We start from the raw sequence: 18,357 nt of genomic DNA, 5'->3' as shown, positions 1-18,357 counted from the left end.
TCTGGTCATTACTGTAAGCCCCAAATGCCTGGAAACCAAACCTAAAAGCAGCAAACAGGAAGTACAGTCCTTTCCCCTTCCTCCTCCTCTGCATGCTTTCCTGTTCCATGGGCAACCCCTCTCTCTCTCTCTCTCTCTCTCTCTCTATCTCTCTTCTCTCTCTTCTCTCTCACCCTCTTCCTCTTTATCTCTTCCTCACTTCTTTTATGTCCTTGATGTGTGTGTGTGTGTGTGTGTGTGTGTGTCTCACTCCGCCCGGTGTTTTCTCTCTGAGTCAGTTTCCTTTTAAATGCTTACGCCTGCTTTTAACTGGAGATTTTGGATGTGTGGGTCGATTAGCTTCACATCACATGAGGTCAGCATGTTTACCAGACAAAGAGAAAAAAAAATTGGGGGGGAAAAACTGAGTCATGTTGTTGAGTTTTTTTTAAGTCCAACTTGTGTCTGTTTCTGTTTTCCTCGCCTGATTTTTTTCTACTCCGAGCTATTTTCCCCCCCAGACAGCCACTCAGTCTGTGTGTGTTTGTGTGTGTGTGTGCAGTGATATAAGAATGAGAGATACTCATTCTCTGTTTTAACACAGGGTGCATGATACAGAGCGTATGCACAAAGAACTCCATTCACTGCATTATAATGGCATTACTATATGTGAAATGAGATTTGGTCTTAATTTGGTTTCAGGGCTGCACACTGACTGACTGACTGCACGAATGCACAGATTCATACCTCTGGTGGCTGGAGTTTGACTTCCAGAGAGGAAAGAAAAATAAGCAAAGAAAAGCAACATTTCTTTGTGTTTTTCAAAGCATTATGAAATAAATAAAAAAAATTACAAAATCTTGGACTATTTTAGTCACAGGATTTCTTTTTTTCTATTTTTTCCCCCCCTCTCTCTCTCTCAGTCAGACGCCATATGCACGCCTTCACCAGTCGACCCACTTTTCTGGACTGGACGGACTCTGCTGCTGTCATCAAGCCTCGTTAGTCTGTTGTTTTAACAAAGCCTGAAGGTTTTTTTTTTATGACTTTGATCACATGATTTGAAGAGTGATCGTCCTGCACATTCGTGGTGAACATGTAAGAGATGGATTTTATGAAGCTGCTTGGCACCGTAATCGCCGTCTTGTTCCACCCCGGATCCGCGTCTAAAATCAATGGTAAGAGAGCGAACAGAGAGAGAGAAGATCATTTTTGCTTTGGCGAGAAGTTAAGACTTGCTGTGTTGCTCACCGAGAAAGTTTGCACGCGGCTCTAAACAAGGGTTTCTTTGCATTTTGATTTTCGTGCTTTCTTCGGTGATTCAAGGTGACGAGATTATAAACAGAGAAGCCCAAAACACAAGTATGTTGATGATGATGATGATGATGATGATAAACAGGCTCGACACAGCAGCACAGGCGTGATGTGATGGAAAAATGATCATCGACAGCCAGTTTATGATTGAGATCACTGATATGAAGTCAGGAGGTCGCACAGCTATGCAGCCGACTATTAACTACAACAGAAGCATCTTCTGTAGGAGGCTAACAACACTCTTATGTAACAGATTTATAGACAGGGGCTATTTTTCAATCCCTCTGTAAGGCAAGGCCACTTTATTTATACAGTGGCCTACAGCAACTTAAGTCTTTATGTAATAAATCAATTAAAAGACCCCTTAAAAGAGGAGGAAAAGAGCTTTAAACCATCTTTTTTTTTACACAAACGCAAAAATAGACAGTTATGCAAGTGTGATGATCAGTGTATAAGTACTATTCTTTGAGAGGCTACATCTTTGATGTACCTTTACTTTACTCAAGTTTTCCTACTTCTTCGACCTCATGCTTCCATTTTGGAGGCAAGTAATGCACTTCTCACTCCACCACATTTATTCTACAATGCTAGTTACAAGTTACTTTGCAGAATGCATGCTGCAGAAGAGTCAAAGATTGCACATTTTTTAAATTAATTTGTTTACAGATATAATAGGGAAAAAACAACAACCAGCAAGTACCATATTTAGAGAATTGCTGATTATAATATATAGTTTCTAATAATTGTCCAAGCTGAAAATTGATAAGCACATATATACAATTTATATACATGTAAATATGTATGTATCAGTCCTCTTCCCAACCCCTCAGGAACAGCAGCAGGCTTTGAAGCCAATGTTTTAGTGGCCAAGCCTTGTTATTACGTCACTTGATGCACCTGGGGCCCAAAAAGACATTTTCCCACAAGCCTACTTTGTGGAAAAAGCCGCTGTAGAACAGTGGACACACTTCTTTTTAGCGCAACACCCTGCAAAAATGCCTTGCTTGACTAACATAATTTGAACCATTCAGTCCAATAGTATTTGGAAAATCTAGAAGAGCCATATGATCAAATCATTTTAGTCGCATTTAAGTTAGCCGTATGCTAAACTGGAAGTTAGCCGGTTCGGTCGAAGGAAGACTCTAGTTCACACACTCTATGGGCCCCACAGCGCAGAAGAGCGGGGAAGTCAAGCTTTTTCAGGCCACCGAGCAGCTTTCATAGGAACAAGCTGTGCTAAGCCTCTGATGATGAATCCAGGTTTTCCTTGTTATATCCATGCTTCCACAGAATCTGCCAATTTGCACTGCCATGTTTCTATGGTAGCCTCAACGGACAAAACACTCACGAGAGAGAGAGAGAGAGAGACCTTCTTGTTTTTTATGTTTTTTTGCGGGCTCTATAGGAGAGGGTGAGATGAGGGGTATTCAGTTGGTTGTGATATGAAACCTCACCATAGATGCCGCTCAGTCGCACACACTGGACCTTTAAGGGGTCACAAGCAAAAAAAGGGTTGTCGGGGACCACAGGTTCAATCCATTTGTCAGTCACTTTATTGTCAGATTTGAAAGTATATGCATCATGCCTCATGATTATTACTTGAGGCTTAAGACAATAAAGATTAATTGTAGTCCTAATTAACACACTTCTTGGTGACCCAGTAGGTCTGTAGGCATCCGTCCCACGTACAGAAGCTTTGTCCTCGCTGCAGTGGCCCAGGATTTGAGTCCATCCTGCAGTTTATAGCCTTGCATCATCCCTCTTCTCTCATCCCATTTCCTGTTATCTCTAAGCTGCCCTATCAATAAAGCCATCAAAGGCCAGAAATACTTGAAAATAATAATTAACACACTTCAGTCGATAAATCATTGTGCCGCCTCAGCAAACCGCTGCACTTCAGACTCACATATTTATAATGTTTATTTTCCTTGTCCGTCACAGTGCAACACAGCATCAAAGCTGTTGTGATTGGCACAAGACCAGTGTGGAAAAAAACTTTTTTAAAGCCCTTAAAAACATAGGTTTTATACTGTAATTTCACTACCATGTGGTTTGCTCAACCCACGCTGCAGGAAAATGTGACCAGACTCTGGCAAAATATTCTGGCTCCTAATTAGTCCCTGATACTGTAACATGGGTGCAACAGGAAGTCTTCAGAAAACTGCAATGCACTTAACTTACTGTTATCTCCCTGACACTGACTGTGGTGTCCAGGCCAAAAGATCTGCCGGCGCGGGACAGAGCGCCCTTGCTACATGGTGTCCTACATCGAGGACAGCAGGCGGAGGCTGACGTTCGAAGATGCCAGGCAGGCCTGCTGGTTGGATGGAGGCGAGCTGCTCAGCATCGAGAGGGAAAGCGAGCAGCAACTGGTTGAGAGGTTCATACGGCAGCTGCAGGCTGGAGATGGAGACTTCTGGATCGGGCTCCGTCGCAGCCCGCTCCACCACAGGGCAGGGGCAGTAAGCCCAGTGTGCCCGTCGCAGTACTATTGGGTGGATGGAAGCACAGCTAAGTACAGGTCTTTCTCATTTTTTTAAGCATCTCGCTTTTCTTGTATGAATGTTTCATCGATGTTCCACGAGTGCACAGAAATAGGAAAGAAAAAAGAGGCCGTAGTGAGTTATGACTTGGAAACGTTTATTGGATTAAGGGATGCTTGTGTGGGAGTGATGGAATGTCTTTAGTCCTTTGCAGAAATTTGGGAAATTCAAACACAAAGAACAATAGTAAAATGCATGTTTTAAAACACGATTCAAGTCTAAACCGGTGCGTCTTGTTTGCTGCAGGAACTGGCACTGGGATGAGCCATCGTGTGGTGCTGAAATGTGTGCGGTTCTGTACCACCAGCCCTCTGCACCACCTGACGAAGAAGGTCATTTCCTGTTCCAGTGGAATGATGACAACTGCAACTCCAAGAACAACTATGTGTGCAAATACCCAGAAGGTGAGCCCACTAGATCACAGACACTGCGCTGTTGTATCTGGCTGCTCATTGCTGGGAATTGTTGACATATAGCACACACTTTGGTTTTATTTGGTTCTTGAATCCACAAATTCTGAACTTCATCTTCCGAAGTCCATTACTAAAATGTGGTCACTGCTGTCAACAGTTAGAACCAAACAAGTAATGTGCAATTTGTTTTTTTATGTCGGTGGCCTGGATTTTTGGTGTCCTCTGCTCCCTGGCAACCTGAAATTATATATCGGCCTGTGTTTAGGCTAAACCTGGTTTATTTTAAATGAATGTATTGTTCTTATCTCCTTGTATTCATTTAAAGGAGTTCACCCAAAAATTTAATTTCAGTTATTATCTTATCAATCTTGTGTCGATGGAAAGTCTGGAGAAGTTTTCATGATCCACCAAACATTTCCCGAGCTTCATGGAAAAAAACAGCACCACAGCATTCTTCTAAACAACTGAAGAAGATGGGCCCTAGCTAGTTCTGAAACATAAAAAAAAAAAAAAAAAACTAAATAAAACATAAAAACACTCCATGCATGTTCATCTGGGGTAATCCAAGTCTCCACAAATCAAATAGATTTGAAAATAAGTTATTTACACCCTTTTATAAGTTGAAATCTTCCCCATAGCTGTGAGGCTTGAAGTGTTTAAACCACTTCAGGCACCCTGTCTGAAGTGGTTGAACAAACTTGATTGCGTGCTGAGGGTGTAAATAATGCCTTTTCAAATCAATTTGGGATCTCAGGGCTTCTGGAGACGTGGATTACGCCGAAAGAGCTTTATGGAGTCATTTTATTTATTTATTTATATTCAATGGGGTTTTTTTCCCCATCTACTTCAGTTGTTTAGGAAAATGCCATTACGCTGTTTTTCAGATGTGCACTCTATGAAGATGGTTGAATTGCTGAATTGTGTTAACTTTCTTGCTTCTCTTCATCTTTCAACAGTTAAAGTACCAGTATTTACTGAGGAAAGGAACACAGCACATGCAGGTACAACATGCCCTTGACCACCCAACACATACTGTCCATGACGTTTCTGTGGGATTCAGATAACAAGTGACTACAGATGTGTTTATACTTAGATTAAGAAGTCAGACTAAACCACTGCATCACTACTTTGTATCACTCTACTTAAACAGTGAATTTGTCACCTTCCTTTTATGTAAACAAAGATTTCTAGTGGTCAAAATAAACATTGCATAACTGCTTGTTTACTTTGGATAATCTGTAGATGACATGTGTCACAGTACAGTACATGTATACAATGCATAGGATAGACGTTATTCAGGAAAAAACAGGCAAAATCTTACAAAAGTGAGGAAACACTAATATACAACACACATATTCTCATACATTCTATATGACTCCAAATTAGATGCTTTAGTTACATTCACATAGAGTTGCAGCAAATGCATTTAATCAGGTACATTTCATATAGGCAGGGACAATACATATCATATTTTAATATTTCAAATCTTGTTTTCCTTCAGAAGAAATTAGTAAAAATACACTGTGATTAGATAAACAATCTCGTTTGTTTGTCCTCATATGCAGATGATGACGTTTTATTTGCTTTCTGATTTCTACAGTTCCTGCTCCAGTGCCAACTCTGAGGCCAAACATATTCTCAACGAGGCCTACAGAAAGTGACGAGAGGATAAATATAGGACTACCTGAGTCATCAGGTAAGAAAAGAAAAAAAGACCTCTGGATATTTAGAGTTAACACTGAAACCATATACTGACCATATGGGGGACATTTTCTTCTCACATCACGGTCAGGGTGGGAAGCTGAAATGTTGTATAGCTTTGTTTCAGGTAGCAAGTCGCATAAACATAGGACATCTGATGCATTGGAGGGACATCAGGCAGTATTTTAGGGTAAAACAACATATTTGAAAGCCCATTTGCTTCTTAAAGTGAAACTCTCGCCAAAAAGCAACCAAGGCTTTATTTGTGATTGAATATGAGTCAAACCTTCGTGTAAATGCATAATTACGAAGAAAGAGGCACTTTTAAGATTTACCGTAGTTTCGTTTTCAGCAAGCTAATTTTCAATGGGGTGCAGGGGCACTCTGACGCTAGCATCAAAATCGCTATTTTCAAAACACTAAGAAGGCTCGACACAACATGAAACTTTGCTCGTAGTATCACCAGGGTCTCTACACATGAACACGAACATTGGGAACATTGTTTGTGACACAGAGTTTACTAAAAAGGGGGTTTTTGGGCAACTCACATTGGCAGTAGCACCTCTGGCGCCGCCGTCATGGCAGACAAAAAATGTCGATCCCCGAGTGCAGCCTAACAGGCAGGAGGTCGACCATTACTCTCCTGCCTGTTAAGTCGTACTCGGGGATCAACACTTTTTGTCTTCCATGATGGCGTCCTGCCAGAGATCCAGCTCCTACGGTGAGTATTTCAAAAACCCTCTTTTTAGTAAACTCTGCGTACACGAGCAATGTTCTCAATGCTCGTGCCCCTGCACCCCATTGAAAATTAGCTTGCCCGAAAAAAGAAACTACGGTAAATCTTAAAAGTGCCTCTTTCGTCGTAATTATTCTTTCACACGAAGGTTTGACTCATATTTAATCACAAATAAAGCCTAGGTTGCTTTTTGGCAAGAGTTTCACTTTAAACAACAGCCAATGTTAGCATCCAATCCAGCTAACATTACCATTTAATGTTGTAAATGAATTCTAAACTGTGCACATCTTGGACACAATGATTTAATGTCAATGTTGATTTAACCTCTACGTCAGAGGAAAATGGCCACCTTGTGAATATGGCCCCATGGCGATTTAAGGACAAAAGTCATATTCAAACGTCATCTCAAAAGAAGTAATGCCAAGTGATAACCTTTTCTTTGCAGTATCTCTCTCAGACAACACCCTTTATGTTTCCTACATCCTTTGTGCAACTATTCCCGCTCTGCTGCTGCTGATGTTTGCAGCTGCTGGGTTCTTCTGCTACAGACATCATGCCAAGAGGTAAAGGCAGAAAAGCATGAGATATTTAATTTGAAAAAAACAATCTGTACTTAAAATATAAAACATTGTGTGTCTGCAGGCAGTGCAATAAAATAACGCATTAAGAAGCATTGTAAAAAGAGATAATGTGGTTTGTTGCAGTGTATCTATATAACATGCATTTGTAGAACATTTATTTATCAACAGGGCACATAAATACAGCTTTTATACTCAGTTTCAGTATCAGTATCTTTGCCTAGAAAAGTTTGTGGTTAGAAACATATCAGGAAATGCATTTTCTCACATATTTGGTGTTAAATGGTCATTTCACTGGTGATTAAACCACATTGTGATGACCCTCCTGGGCTCTTTAAATCTTTTGTCTTTTATATTCAGGAGGAAGACAGAAACACAGAGCCATCTCAGCAGATCAAAACCAGGGATGTCAACAACAGCCTCACCTTATGCTGTACCAGGACCATATGCCTATAGTGACATTACCAAACTGCCTCACACTGCTCTGGACAGCAGCATGCTAGCAGACATCATGACAAAGTACCCCCGTGCACCTTCCCCGGACTCCCAGTGTGACGATTATGAGAATGTGTCATGTGCAGACAGAGAGAGCGGCTTTGTAACCAATGACATATATGAGACATCTAAAGCTCAGAGCCGGCGCTGCCGTGGTCAGGCTGGTTGGGTGGAAAATGAGATCTACGGATAACACTGTTGAATATGACCCGGCTAGACAGAGGAACACGATGTTCTCCATCCTTTTCTGCATGTACAGGTTTACTAAACATGTGGCTGTGTTGGCCTTGACGTGGGTTATTTGAACATATATCTCTCAGCTGTGTGTGTCTCCAGTGCTGCATCCTGAGCATCTAGCATTCAAAGTTGCAAGTCAGATTATGCGTAATTAAAGCAGGGTTCCCCCAAAATGTGTGTGCTGCGACTACAACTTCCCAGAACCAGAACAAACCATACGAGAGAATTCTTAAATTGTTGACCTAATTTTGAATCTGTGCATGGCATACCTTTGGGTTCAAGAGTTCTAAAAAAGTTATAATATATTTTGAACGTTTTTAATCATTTTGTTATTAAAACTAACTAAGACGAAGAATCTACAGCTATGCTTGTAGCTCTGTGAGGCTGTGGTCAGATGATATATCCAGTCATTTTCTACCTTTACTCAGCCCCGTTCAGATAGAAGGTCAGGTGAATAGTTTCGCAGTATTCTCACAAATAATTGAAGTTGCTTAAAAAGCATCTAAAAAAAACATTAAATGGCTCCAAACAGCTCGTCCAGTTTTATCCAACTCCAATAGGAATCCCAGATTGATTTGAAAAGAAGTCATTTACACGCCCACTTTAGACTGATGCTAAAGCTTTTAGCTTAGCAGCTATATGCATACATACAACTTCTCCCAAATATAGGACAAAGCCACAGTTCAGTAAGTTTGAAGTCAGCTTTCTCCTTGGTCAATTCAATGTTTTGCTGTCAAAGTCTTTGTATTTCATTTTCACATTCAAGCTACACTTCCAGATGAAGTTTCATCGAATTGTCTGATCATGAAAAGAAAGCTAACATGAAGCACGTGAAGAAGTTCTCCTGCACTATGGGGAAGAAAACATGTAGACATGCTCTTTCGGGGCCACTGTGGGTTTGCAGTACACCCACTGGGTATACCCATAGTAGGAGGCCCACATGAGCCTGCATTTCACTCCAGAATTAGGGACCACAGTTGGGCATACTAGGTACATTGTGGGTTTATTGTGACCAAACTGGGTATACTGTGGGTTTATTGTGGGCATAGTGGGAACACAATTCTGAGACACGTGGTAAGCAAAAGACAACAAGGAACAGTTTAAGATTAATCTCTTAATAGAAATTACTGTCTCTGTTTACTTTTCATCTTGAAATGCCTCTCCTCTAAAAAAAAGGGAGCATAATTGATGTGTTTTAATGTAAATTTATACTGAACCAATGTATAGTGGCATACTGCTCCAGTGTCCCCTTGTGCATGTTCTGTGGTGTCCTACTTTGAACCTACATTATGGTATGACAAAATCTGGACTCTCAATATAACTCTAAATGCATACGCAGAATAATACTAATAATACTGAGAGTAGCAGTAGTAATCATCAAAAGAGTCATATGTTTTTTTATTATGCATTTATTGCAAGAGAGATACACCTGTATGTATCCAGGTGAGATTTCAAATCATTTAGGATATTCAATATTAAATAAAAGTTTGACAGTATGGTTTGAATGCTGAATAAAATGTGATTTCCTCTATGTGAAACAGCGCAAGGACCACATAAACACAATAAACACACAAAACAAACAGTGGATTTCATCTGTAGAAACTGTTTGTGTGCTCCTTCTGGTCCTTACAAAAAAATCTGTCTAATGTTTTATAACAGTGTTTTGCTAAATTTTGTTTGATTTTTTGTCCAGACCACTGAATGGAGGTATTGACACAGTATACAATACTCACACCTCATTTGCTGGCCATGTTTGCTGGGTAAAGTGTAGATTTTGGCTTCGACAGGGTGTAAATAAAAAATCAATTCAAATCAGTTTGGGATCTCAGAGCAGCCAGAAGCCTGGACTCCGCTGGGCAAGCTGAATGGAGCCATTTTCTTTTCTTTCTTTTTTTTTCATTATTTTTGCACATTTGAAAAAAAAAAGTCTCCCTCTATTTGAGCTGTTTAGGGGAATGCTGCAACAGTGTTTTGCTGTGAAGCTCCAAAAAGGCTTTGTGGACTACGCAACTTTATCTGACTTTCCATCGGCATAGGGGTGGTACGATAATGACTGAATTTTGCTGAAACATGCTCACAAAGGCCAATGCTAAGATGCTAATGTTTATATGTTTATGTTGATATAAAGGTACTTGAAGGAAGTGTTAGTTAATATTCAATAAGGCCCTTATAAGATGCCTATTAACATTATTATGTTTTATTAATTGGCTGAGTCTTTACTGCAGTGGCACAGGTGCAATTACAGCTGGGCACCTTTGCTGCATGTCATCCTGTCTCTTTACCCCTTTCCTGTCTATCTTCACTGTACTATCAAATGAGGGCCCCCCCACAAAAAAATTAAATCTTAAAGCAAAAAACTCTTTTATTTATTTATTAAACATAAGAAGGAATTGTTCTTGCTTTAGACCCTGCCAAAAGCCTGGTTAACTTTTAATAAGCGCTAACTTAGCATTCTAAGTACAGCTAATAATGTTGATAAGCAACTTAAAAAGGAATTATAAGGGCCTTGTTATTAACTAACACTTACTCCAAGAACCTTAGTTTAAAGAATATACCATGTTTGCTATCTTAGTTTATTGTACTTGCATGCTACAGTAAAACTTCAGCTAAGACCATTGGGGATATCATTAGTTTTGCAGGTATTTGGTCATAAACTTTAGTCTTAAATAGATGAAACGTGAAGACAAGTTGCTATAACACGAAGCACAGATGAATGTGTGTTCTAAAAATCATGTCAGTCCCTCCAATAGCTGTTGACTTGACTCAAAACCGCAAATGTCAGCCTTCTGGCGGCGCTCTGTCATTACGATAGATCTCTGACTTATTTTGTAACTTCCCAGCAGCTTTCACAGAGGCGTTAATGAACTCAAATAGGCGGAAATGAGTCAGGTCAGTGTGCTGCTATATCTGGCATGGTGGATTGCACATTTAACCCTGGGAATAAGCACAAGTTTTTGAGGACTCAACCAAGGTTACTCATGTTGTAAACAATCCAAAATTAAACTACTCAGCCCTTTTCCAATCACGTCATCATATTATGACACACAAGGACAAAAAGATCCTGTTGGCTCTCTGCGGTAGTGGAGTTGTCCTATTCAAGGACTTTTCTGACCCTTTTTCTAAAACCTGAAGAGTGGTGTCAGGCCTGTGGAAGGCTTCCTGTTTGGACTGTGATGTCAGGGAACAGGACAGGCCGTGCGGAAACACTGATGACAGAACTTTGCTGACCCCAGTAAACCTCAAAGCTGTGGGCTTTCCCGACTCCACCTGGCTATGTGAGAACCTCAACCTTCCACTGATCTGACATTTTTAGGAGTTTGGAATATGTCATGGCCTTATTCATCAGTGTTTGCCGGGAAAAAAGCATATAAATCAGTAAACTAATCATGGATATATGATACTGAACACAAAAGTCTGTGTTCTTTCTGTGTGTTTTCTGAGTAGGCTCCTGGGTCGGTGTCTTGGAAAGATGTGGCAAGCCCAGTAAGGAGAGGCTGAGGGTGTTCTTGGAGAATGTTAGACAGGAAATGCCAAAAGCACATCTGGAACTCTTACATTCAGGAAGTCTATGCGTGACAGCGGAAGCCTTCGGAGCGCTTGCTCTGCCTGGCCGCTTTAGTAATCCACTGCTCTGTGTTCTGTACTGTCACTGCATGAAGAGAACGACTGCTGGGGTTTCAAATAAAAGTTTGGCTACGAGTTAATGTGGTTAAAATCCTTTTTTATGAGTACATTGAAATGTGTTTTGATTTGTGTAAAAGTGTAGAGGAGTGTCTGTGTGAGAGTGGTACAGCAGTCATGTCACTAGAGTACTTATACTACAGTACTGAGAGCAGTGTTTCAAAAAGGAAATGTGTGGCCTTAGAAGGTGTGGCCTTATTTGCTGTGTCATTGGGTGACTTTAAAGGCACTTATTATTATTATTATTATTATTGTTATTATTATTAGCAATTTTACTATAGAGTACAAATACTGTAAGTAGTGAGTGCCGTTTTTCCAGGAAACTGGAGTGTGGGGTTTTTTGGTTAAGTGTCTTTGGGTGACTTTAAAGGTGATCATGATTAAAATGTATTATCAGTGTTATTATTATGATTACTACAGTACAAATACTACTGTACTGACAGCAGTACTTCTAAAAGGAAATGTGTGGCCTTGCTCTAATTCTAATTCTAATCTATTTTTGCCAACAGATGGCGCTGTTATGTTGCTGACAAAAAGTCTTGGTGGCTGCTAAAATGTCTAGTTTCACACGAGGTCCTGCATGTTACATGTACTATGCGTTTTGGGGTTTTTGTTGTTTTTGTTATTATTATGTGACTAAAAGTGTTGTAAAGTGTGAAAGTGTTTGCATTTTTTTAAATATCAAATCCTAATAAATAGTATTGTTTATTTTTGTTCCCCCATGCACTCTTGCAGCACATACTTATTATCAAGCACAAAGGTGGGTTGGTTTCACATCTAGATTAAGAATAAAGAATACATTTAACCCCTGTCTACTTCCTGCATTGTTTTTTTCTTTTTTCTTTTTTTTTTTTTTAGCTCGCAGCCGACAGAAGCGTGCTTAACACCTGCGGGGCAAAAGAAAAAAAACACTCCAAAGTTACCTATGCGTGCAATCAAGGAGGGCAGAGCGAGCAAACACATCTTAGAATAGCAATTTTACCGGTTGACGTAAGAGGTGGGTCTGGTTGTCTTGGCAACCAATTGGCACTGAAGTGTGGAGCGGCTCCGTGGCCCCGCCCCCTGTACAAATACCCCTATGGCTTTGACGTCAATACACGTCAACCAGAGAACATGATGCCTCTTTGCAAGTCAACTCGTGTGCTCTGTGGCTGATAGAGGTGCCTCCAGCTGAAATATTATAGCTCTATTGTATCGGAGAACGTGGTGTCACAGCCCCCGGGAGCAGCAAATGGCCTGCCTCGTATCGCCGCGCTGACGGAAAGCGTCGCCACTTTGGCGTCCAAGCTGGCAGGGCGACACAGAAATCAACTTTGTCTATTTTTAATGGACACGCTGCTCCGAGCGGCGGCGGCGGCAGAAGCGGCGGCGGCAGCAGAGGCAGCAGCAGCGGCGGTAGCGGCGGCGGCGGCGGGCGGTTTGTTTTCCTTTCGTCTTTATCTGTAGCTGCCCCCGAAGCGAGCCCGTGTGGAGCCCCCCGTGTGTCCCCGGCTCGTTTGTCTGTCTGACTGTCTGGCTGCCTCCTACTGGTCCACAAACAGTCCCGGTCGAGAACAGCATGGTCATGGCTGACAGTGTCCAAAAACCGCAGATCCGGGGTCCGGTCCGAGTGGGCTTCTACGACATCGAGCGCACTTTAGGAAAGGGCAATTTCGCTGTCGTGAAGCTGGCCCGACACCGCATTACCAAGACCGAGGTGAGTGTGTGAGGGAGTGTGTGTGGAACTAGTTAGCCTCCATGCTAACTTATGCTACTGTTCGGACTGAAGTTACATAACTTTTTATGCACTAGTTGACACCCCAGATATTCAAAGCAGATACCGAAAATGCTGTCCACATCATGCGCTAATAAAAAACTTGGATCGGGTAACTGCTGGTCACTTGGCCACCCCAGAGAGAGCAACAGCTGGTGTGTTTGAGTCCCTGCTGCAGGTATACAGGAGCAATGACTGGCTGCACGTTCACCCCCCTCAGACAACATCACTGCCAGTAAAGAGGTCTGACCACCGCTGCTGCTGCTGCTGCTGCTGGGAAACATACACTGTAAACACGCACGTTCTCTTTTCCAAAGACACACACCTGTAATCCTGTTTGGTTCTGACCCAGACAGCGCCACAGTGCACCAAATCCAGAGTCTGGCTGGTGTTAAAACATCCTAGTTTGCTGTATCTGGGGCATGCAGCATGAGTCGGTGGTCCCATTATGTAATCCAAATAATGATGTGATTTAGTGGTTTCTTGTGCCAGCAGCGCTTGAGAGCTTTGTGTGAGGGAAGGAGTGGGACATGCCAGCCAGCCGGAGAGCTCTGTAATTGGAAAGCACTGCTCTGCACACATGCATGAGGACAGCAATCCAGTGACACTTTCTCCGGGCAAGAGGGGGTCTTCGCTTAAGCTTGGAGAGGGTTTGATAGCACAAAACACTGCACGCTTTCAGGCGATGATGCAGCATGAGCGCACAGGGAACAGGGCTCGGATTTGTCAGAGTTTACTAATAGTTTTATGTTAGCTGTCTACAGAGAGGCCTTTCTCAAGCAGTACCACCAAGTGCCACGACTTTGTGTTGTAATGACAGAGATACACAAAGGGCTTCATGAAGAAGCTGTGTTGTGTGAGACAGAAAAAATAGGCCTTGTGAAAAAACCCTGTTGCACACTCTGATCTTTGCTCTCCAGAGTCTGCAAATGTTTGTCGTAGAAACGTGAGTAATCACACTTTACAGAAAAACAAGATTTGCATCATGCGGACGAGGCCCTTGGTGGGTTTAATGAATAACTAGGCAAGAAAATGGCTCTTAAGAGTCTTATCATGTCAATCTGGTTGCTGGAGCCTGCAAAGTGGCACAGTGTTAGTCTAGCCAGGTAATCTGCCACCGTGTAACGCCAACAGCGACGCGGATGCAGGTTTTCATTTCAGCCAAACACCAGGTGATTTCACTGAGTGCCTGCACCGGTGTGATAATGAGAACATGCATGGTTGTTGCAGGTTTTCAGGCCACCAGTTTGGTAGAGGTCACTCGGTGTTGTCCGGTACAGAGAGCCTCTGCTTGCAGCTGCTTGGCTCGCCCAGATTCAGACTGTTTGTCGGAGTGGCCAAGGTCGGCTGGAGAGGCCAGGCTATCAACTTTATATGATGCCATCTGTCTGGAGCGTTTGCCAGGGCAAAAGAGATCTGTGTAAGGAAAGCCAGATTTTAATGATACATGAAACAGCAGATCTGATACGTCTGCGTGCACAATCCTGGATAGGTGTTACCTGTGTGTGCATAACCTAGTTTTTCTGCTCGTGGCCCTGTGTGTTATACTGACCCATTCATCCCATTATGTACATATTGAAGCTTGTAGGTTCACACAGTGCTGGCCCGTTCCCACATGGTTCAGTCTATCATCCCAGCAGGGCGTACTTTTATCCATATCTGATCATAGTCCTGCCTGTGTGTGTAAGCTAAATTCCCCTGTAACCCATTGTCCTCAAATGACCTTGCCAGCAGAGTTCGCAAGAAGTTGTGTGTGTGTGTGTGTGTGTGTGTGTCTATAGCTGACAATGTAATCAGTTAGCTCAGCTCTTTTCATGCTAAGTACTCTGTAATCCCTCTGTGTCACATTAGGCCAGTGATTTTAAATTGTATGCCCTGGAGGTCTCAACGTGTAGTGAGAGTGCCATTAAAAGATTTTGATTCCTTCATAGGATTAAACATCAACTTGCATACCTGTCTGTGCTGTGTGTCGGGAGATAGTAATGGACGGTGTTAAACGTACCTCAACACCCATCACTGCACATCTTGAAGTGCAAACTGCACATACGCTAAAGTGGGTGTGAAAGGGAGCAACGCAGTGTGACGACTGCCAGTCGCATACATGCAGTCGCACATTTGTGGTAAAATGCTTTTTAACATGAACAGGGTGTTTCTGGTGTTTACCCGACAACCCTGGTGATGGATTTTTGGGACGTTTTATAGACTAAACAAGGCCCCTAGACTGGCCCCTGTAGGTGTTTTAAATGTTTGTCTGGTCCGGCACAACTGATTGAAATTAATGGTTCGTTATTCGGCTTCAGCAGAGCTTAATGACGAGTTGATCATTTAAATTATGTGTTTTGGTATAGGGCTACATTTAAAACATGCAGGATTGAAGAACACTTGACTAAACTAGTAGTCGATGAATAATGAACTTAATCGGCAGATACATTGATAATGGAAGTAATCGTTTGATTCCGGTTTCTGTGGAAAAAGACAGATACTTGTATAACATGGACTTTTTGGCAACTTTTTTCTTTAAAAATATAATTGATTGACGCGCAGGTGGTTGAGTGGTTAAAGCGCATGCCATATACGCAGCTGACCCCGGTTCGATTCCGGCCGGAGGTCATTTGCTGCATGTCACATCCCCCTCTCTTTCCCATATTTCTTCTCTGTCTACTGCTTAATAAAGGTGTCTATACCGAAAAAATCTTTAAAAAAAAATATATATATATATATATATTTATATAATTGATTAATTATCCAAGTAGTTAGTATGGAATATGTTGATCGGCTAAATGTTTCAGCTGGAGTCTCACCGGGACCTGAAACAACAGCGCCTGACAAGACAATGTATTTAATGTTTCACCTCAACGCCAGCAACATGTTTAAAACAAGTTTGGACAGGGGTGAAAAAAAAGACTGGGAAAGTTGTGTAATGCTGTAAAAATAGCTGTTTGGAACATTCCACAGATGAATAGGTTAATTGATAACAGGTGATAGTATCACGGCTCAGTTGTTCACAGGCAAGGATAGGGTGAGGTTCAAAAGTTTGTGAAACAGATGATTGTATGAAGGATACTGCTACATCGGCTCGGGAACACTTCCTAAAAGTTGCCAGTAAACACAGTCTGTTTGCAGATGCTTCCATTCTGTTTTTATTTCCATTTTTACACAGCGTCACAGCTTTTTTTGTAAGCAGAGTTGTAGCTTAATCTAACAACGGTTCGATCGTTGAGTTGGGAACCGATTTCGTGTTGTTTACTCCGCCGGTTTGGCTTGCCACGCTCTGAACACTTCAGATCATTCTGATGAAATGCTGTTTATGAGACAGTCTCGAGGAGAAATGTTAATATTGCCTTGTTACCTACCGGAGACCATTAATCAAAGCCATGAGTGTTGAAGTTGTGAGCCTGAGATTTAAACATATATGTGTAATTGTGGCTGCGTGTGCATATCCAACGAGGCCTGTGTTTGCCTCTGCTGTACCTCCCTGTGATATTTTATCACGGCTCACATTTTAAGAGTGTTTATGAAAGTTTCAGCCCAACGAGACTTATTTAAGTATTTATCTTGAATCTCAGAGCACACTGTCTCCTTTCGCCTCTCAGAGAATATTAAATGGCTGGCTGTGCAGCATGTGTGTGTGTGTGAGTGTCTTATCCTCCGAGTCTGACGGGCTCTAACAGTGATTCATTTGTTTGTTATTGAGAAAGCGGCTGATTACAGTTTGTATTGTCGATGCTTCGTCACTCTGCAGGTGGCCATTAAGATCATCGACAAGACCCAACTGGATGCTGTCAACCTGGAGAAGATCTACAGGGAGGTCCAGATCATGAAGATGCTGGACCACCCCCACATCATCAAGCTCTACCAGGTGAGTCACAGTGCCCCGCTACATGAAGCACTTCAACATGTTTTGAATGCCTAGCGTGCAAAACATGGAATTATTGATCATCTTTCTGTGGTGCTGCTTTTTTCTCTCTTCATGGTTTTTATCTGGATTCTTGTGTATTTTCTTTTGTCTCTTTTTAATACAAATGTCTGTCTGAGTTGTTATTTCCCAGGATGCAGTGTTGAGTGACGATAAATTGTTTCGTCTTGGTGTTGCATTTTTTTTGTCTCTGGCTTGTCAAGCTGTGTCAATCAAGACATTTTCTGGAGAATTATTTCTGTCTTTGTGCTTTGACCTTACTCTTTCTTTGACCCTATCACAACTCCAGGCAGTCAGTCAGTGTCATCGAATTGCAGTGGTGTTTGAAGAATGAGAGCATAAATACCATGATACTTACTCTCACTTAAATTAAGTAAGAACTGAGTCAGAGTTCAGACAGATATAATCGGTCCTCACCTGTTGTTGGTTCCTTATTTCAATAAAGTGTTTTACGGGGCAGTGTCAGCTCCCGCAACTGGTTTCACAAAGACATTTTAGATCGTGTTTAGTGTTAGGCCCCTTTTTAATTTGTCTCTTGAATTTGTCGGTTTCACAAAAATAAAGACTTATTTGCGCAGACATGTGACTGAGATTTTCATGATAACAGTCAATGACTCCTGCGAATCAGTGGCACTAAATGACAAAAAAAAGAAGAAAACCTGCTTTATAATTTGAGGTTTCTTACAGTGCTGTGGAGTGAGCCATGAGAAGGGATAAAGAGTGCAGTAACCTGTTGGAAATATATCAAAGAATCTATTTTGAGTCTATCTTTGATGCTCTTGTGTACTACGGGATTAAATATTTACTGACATTTATTTATTTTTTCAAGATCAAGGTTTGTTTGAGTTTTTCTTTTTATTCTTGTTACACTCATTGGTGAGTTTACCCAGTAAAATGTCCTTGAAACTGTTTAATTCTCCGAGGAGATTCTTCCTGAAGTAGTGAAGTACTGAGTGGTTTGGCAGAGTCGACTGGTCAGCCATGTTGTGTTTTACATCAGTGAATTGGCCA

The 18,357-nt window shown here is 41.7% G+C and overlaps 2 protein-coding genes across 3 annotated transcripts in view; both read left to right on the top strand.

Annotated features, from left to right (window-relative positions):
- Window positions 1–283: 283 nt before the first annotated feature.
- Window positions 284–11,695, top strand: laynb (layilin b). Of its 2 annotated transcripts, none has more exons than XM_030440916.1 (8): window positions 284–355; window positions 682–1,157; window positions 3,508–3,814; window positions 4,083–4,240; window positions 5,206–5,250; window positions 5,850–5,945; window positions 7,132–7,249; window positions 7,625–11,695. In XM_030440916.1, the coding sequence occupies exons 2-8, from the start codon at window positions 1,085–1,087 to the stop codon at window positions 7,950–7,952; spliced, it is 1,125 nt and encodes a 374-aa protein (XP_030296776.1). In that variant the 5' UTR covers window positions 284–355; window positions 682–1,084; the 3' UTR covers window positions 7,953–11,695. The 2 variants fall into 2 exon arrangements, with proteins under 2 accessions (XP_030296776.1, XP_030296783.1); XM_030440923.1 differs by having other exon boundaries at window positions 290–355; window positions 903–1,157.
- A 1,540-nt stretch (window positions 11,696–13,235) lies between these two features.
- The window catches only part of sik2b (salt-inducible kinase 2b), a 47,714-nt gene continuing 42,592 nt past the window's right edge, over window positions 13,236–18,357 (top strand). The window contains exons 1-2 of the mRNA XM_030440904.1: window positions 13,236–13,373; window positions 17,173–17,289. Coding sequence (XP_030296764.1) covers window positions 13,236–13,373; window positions 17,173–17,289 — 255 coding nt within the window. The remainder of the gene's footprint in view (window positions 13,374–17,172; window positions 17,290–18,357) is intronic.

The sequence above is a fragment of the Sparus aurata genome, chromosome 2 (genome assembly GCF_900880675.1).
Source record: "Sparus aurata chromosome 2, fSpaAur1.1, whole genome shotgun sequence".
NCBI classification, from domain to species: Eukaryota; Metazoa; Chordata; class Actinopteri; order Spariformes; family Sparidae; genus Sparus; species Sparus aurata.
This window is presented reverse-complemented; position numbering and strand designations above follow the sequence as displayed.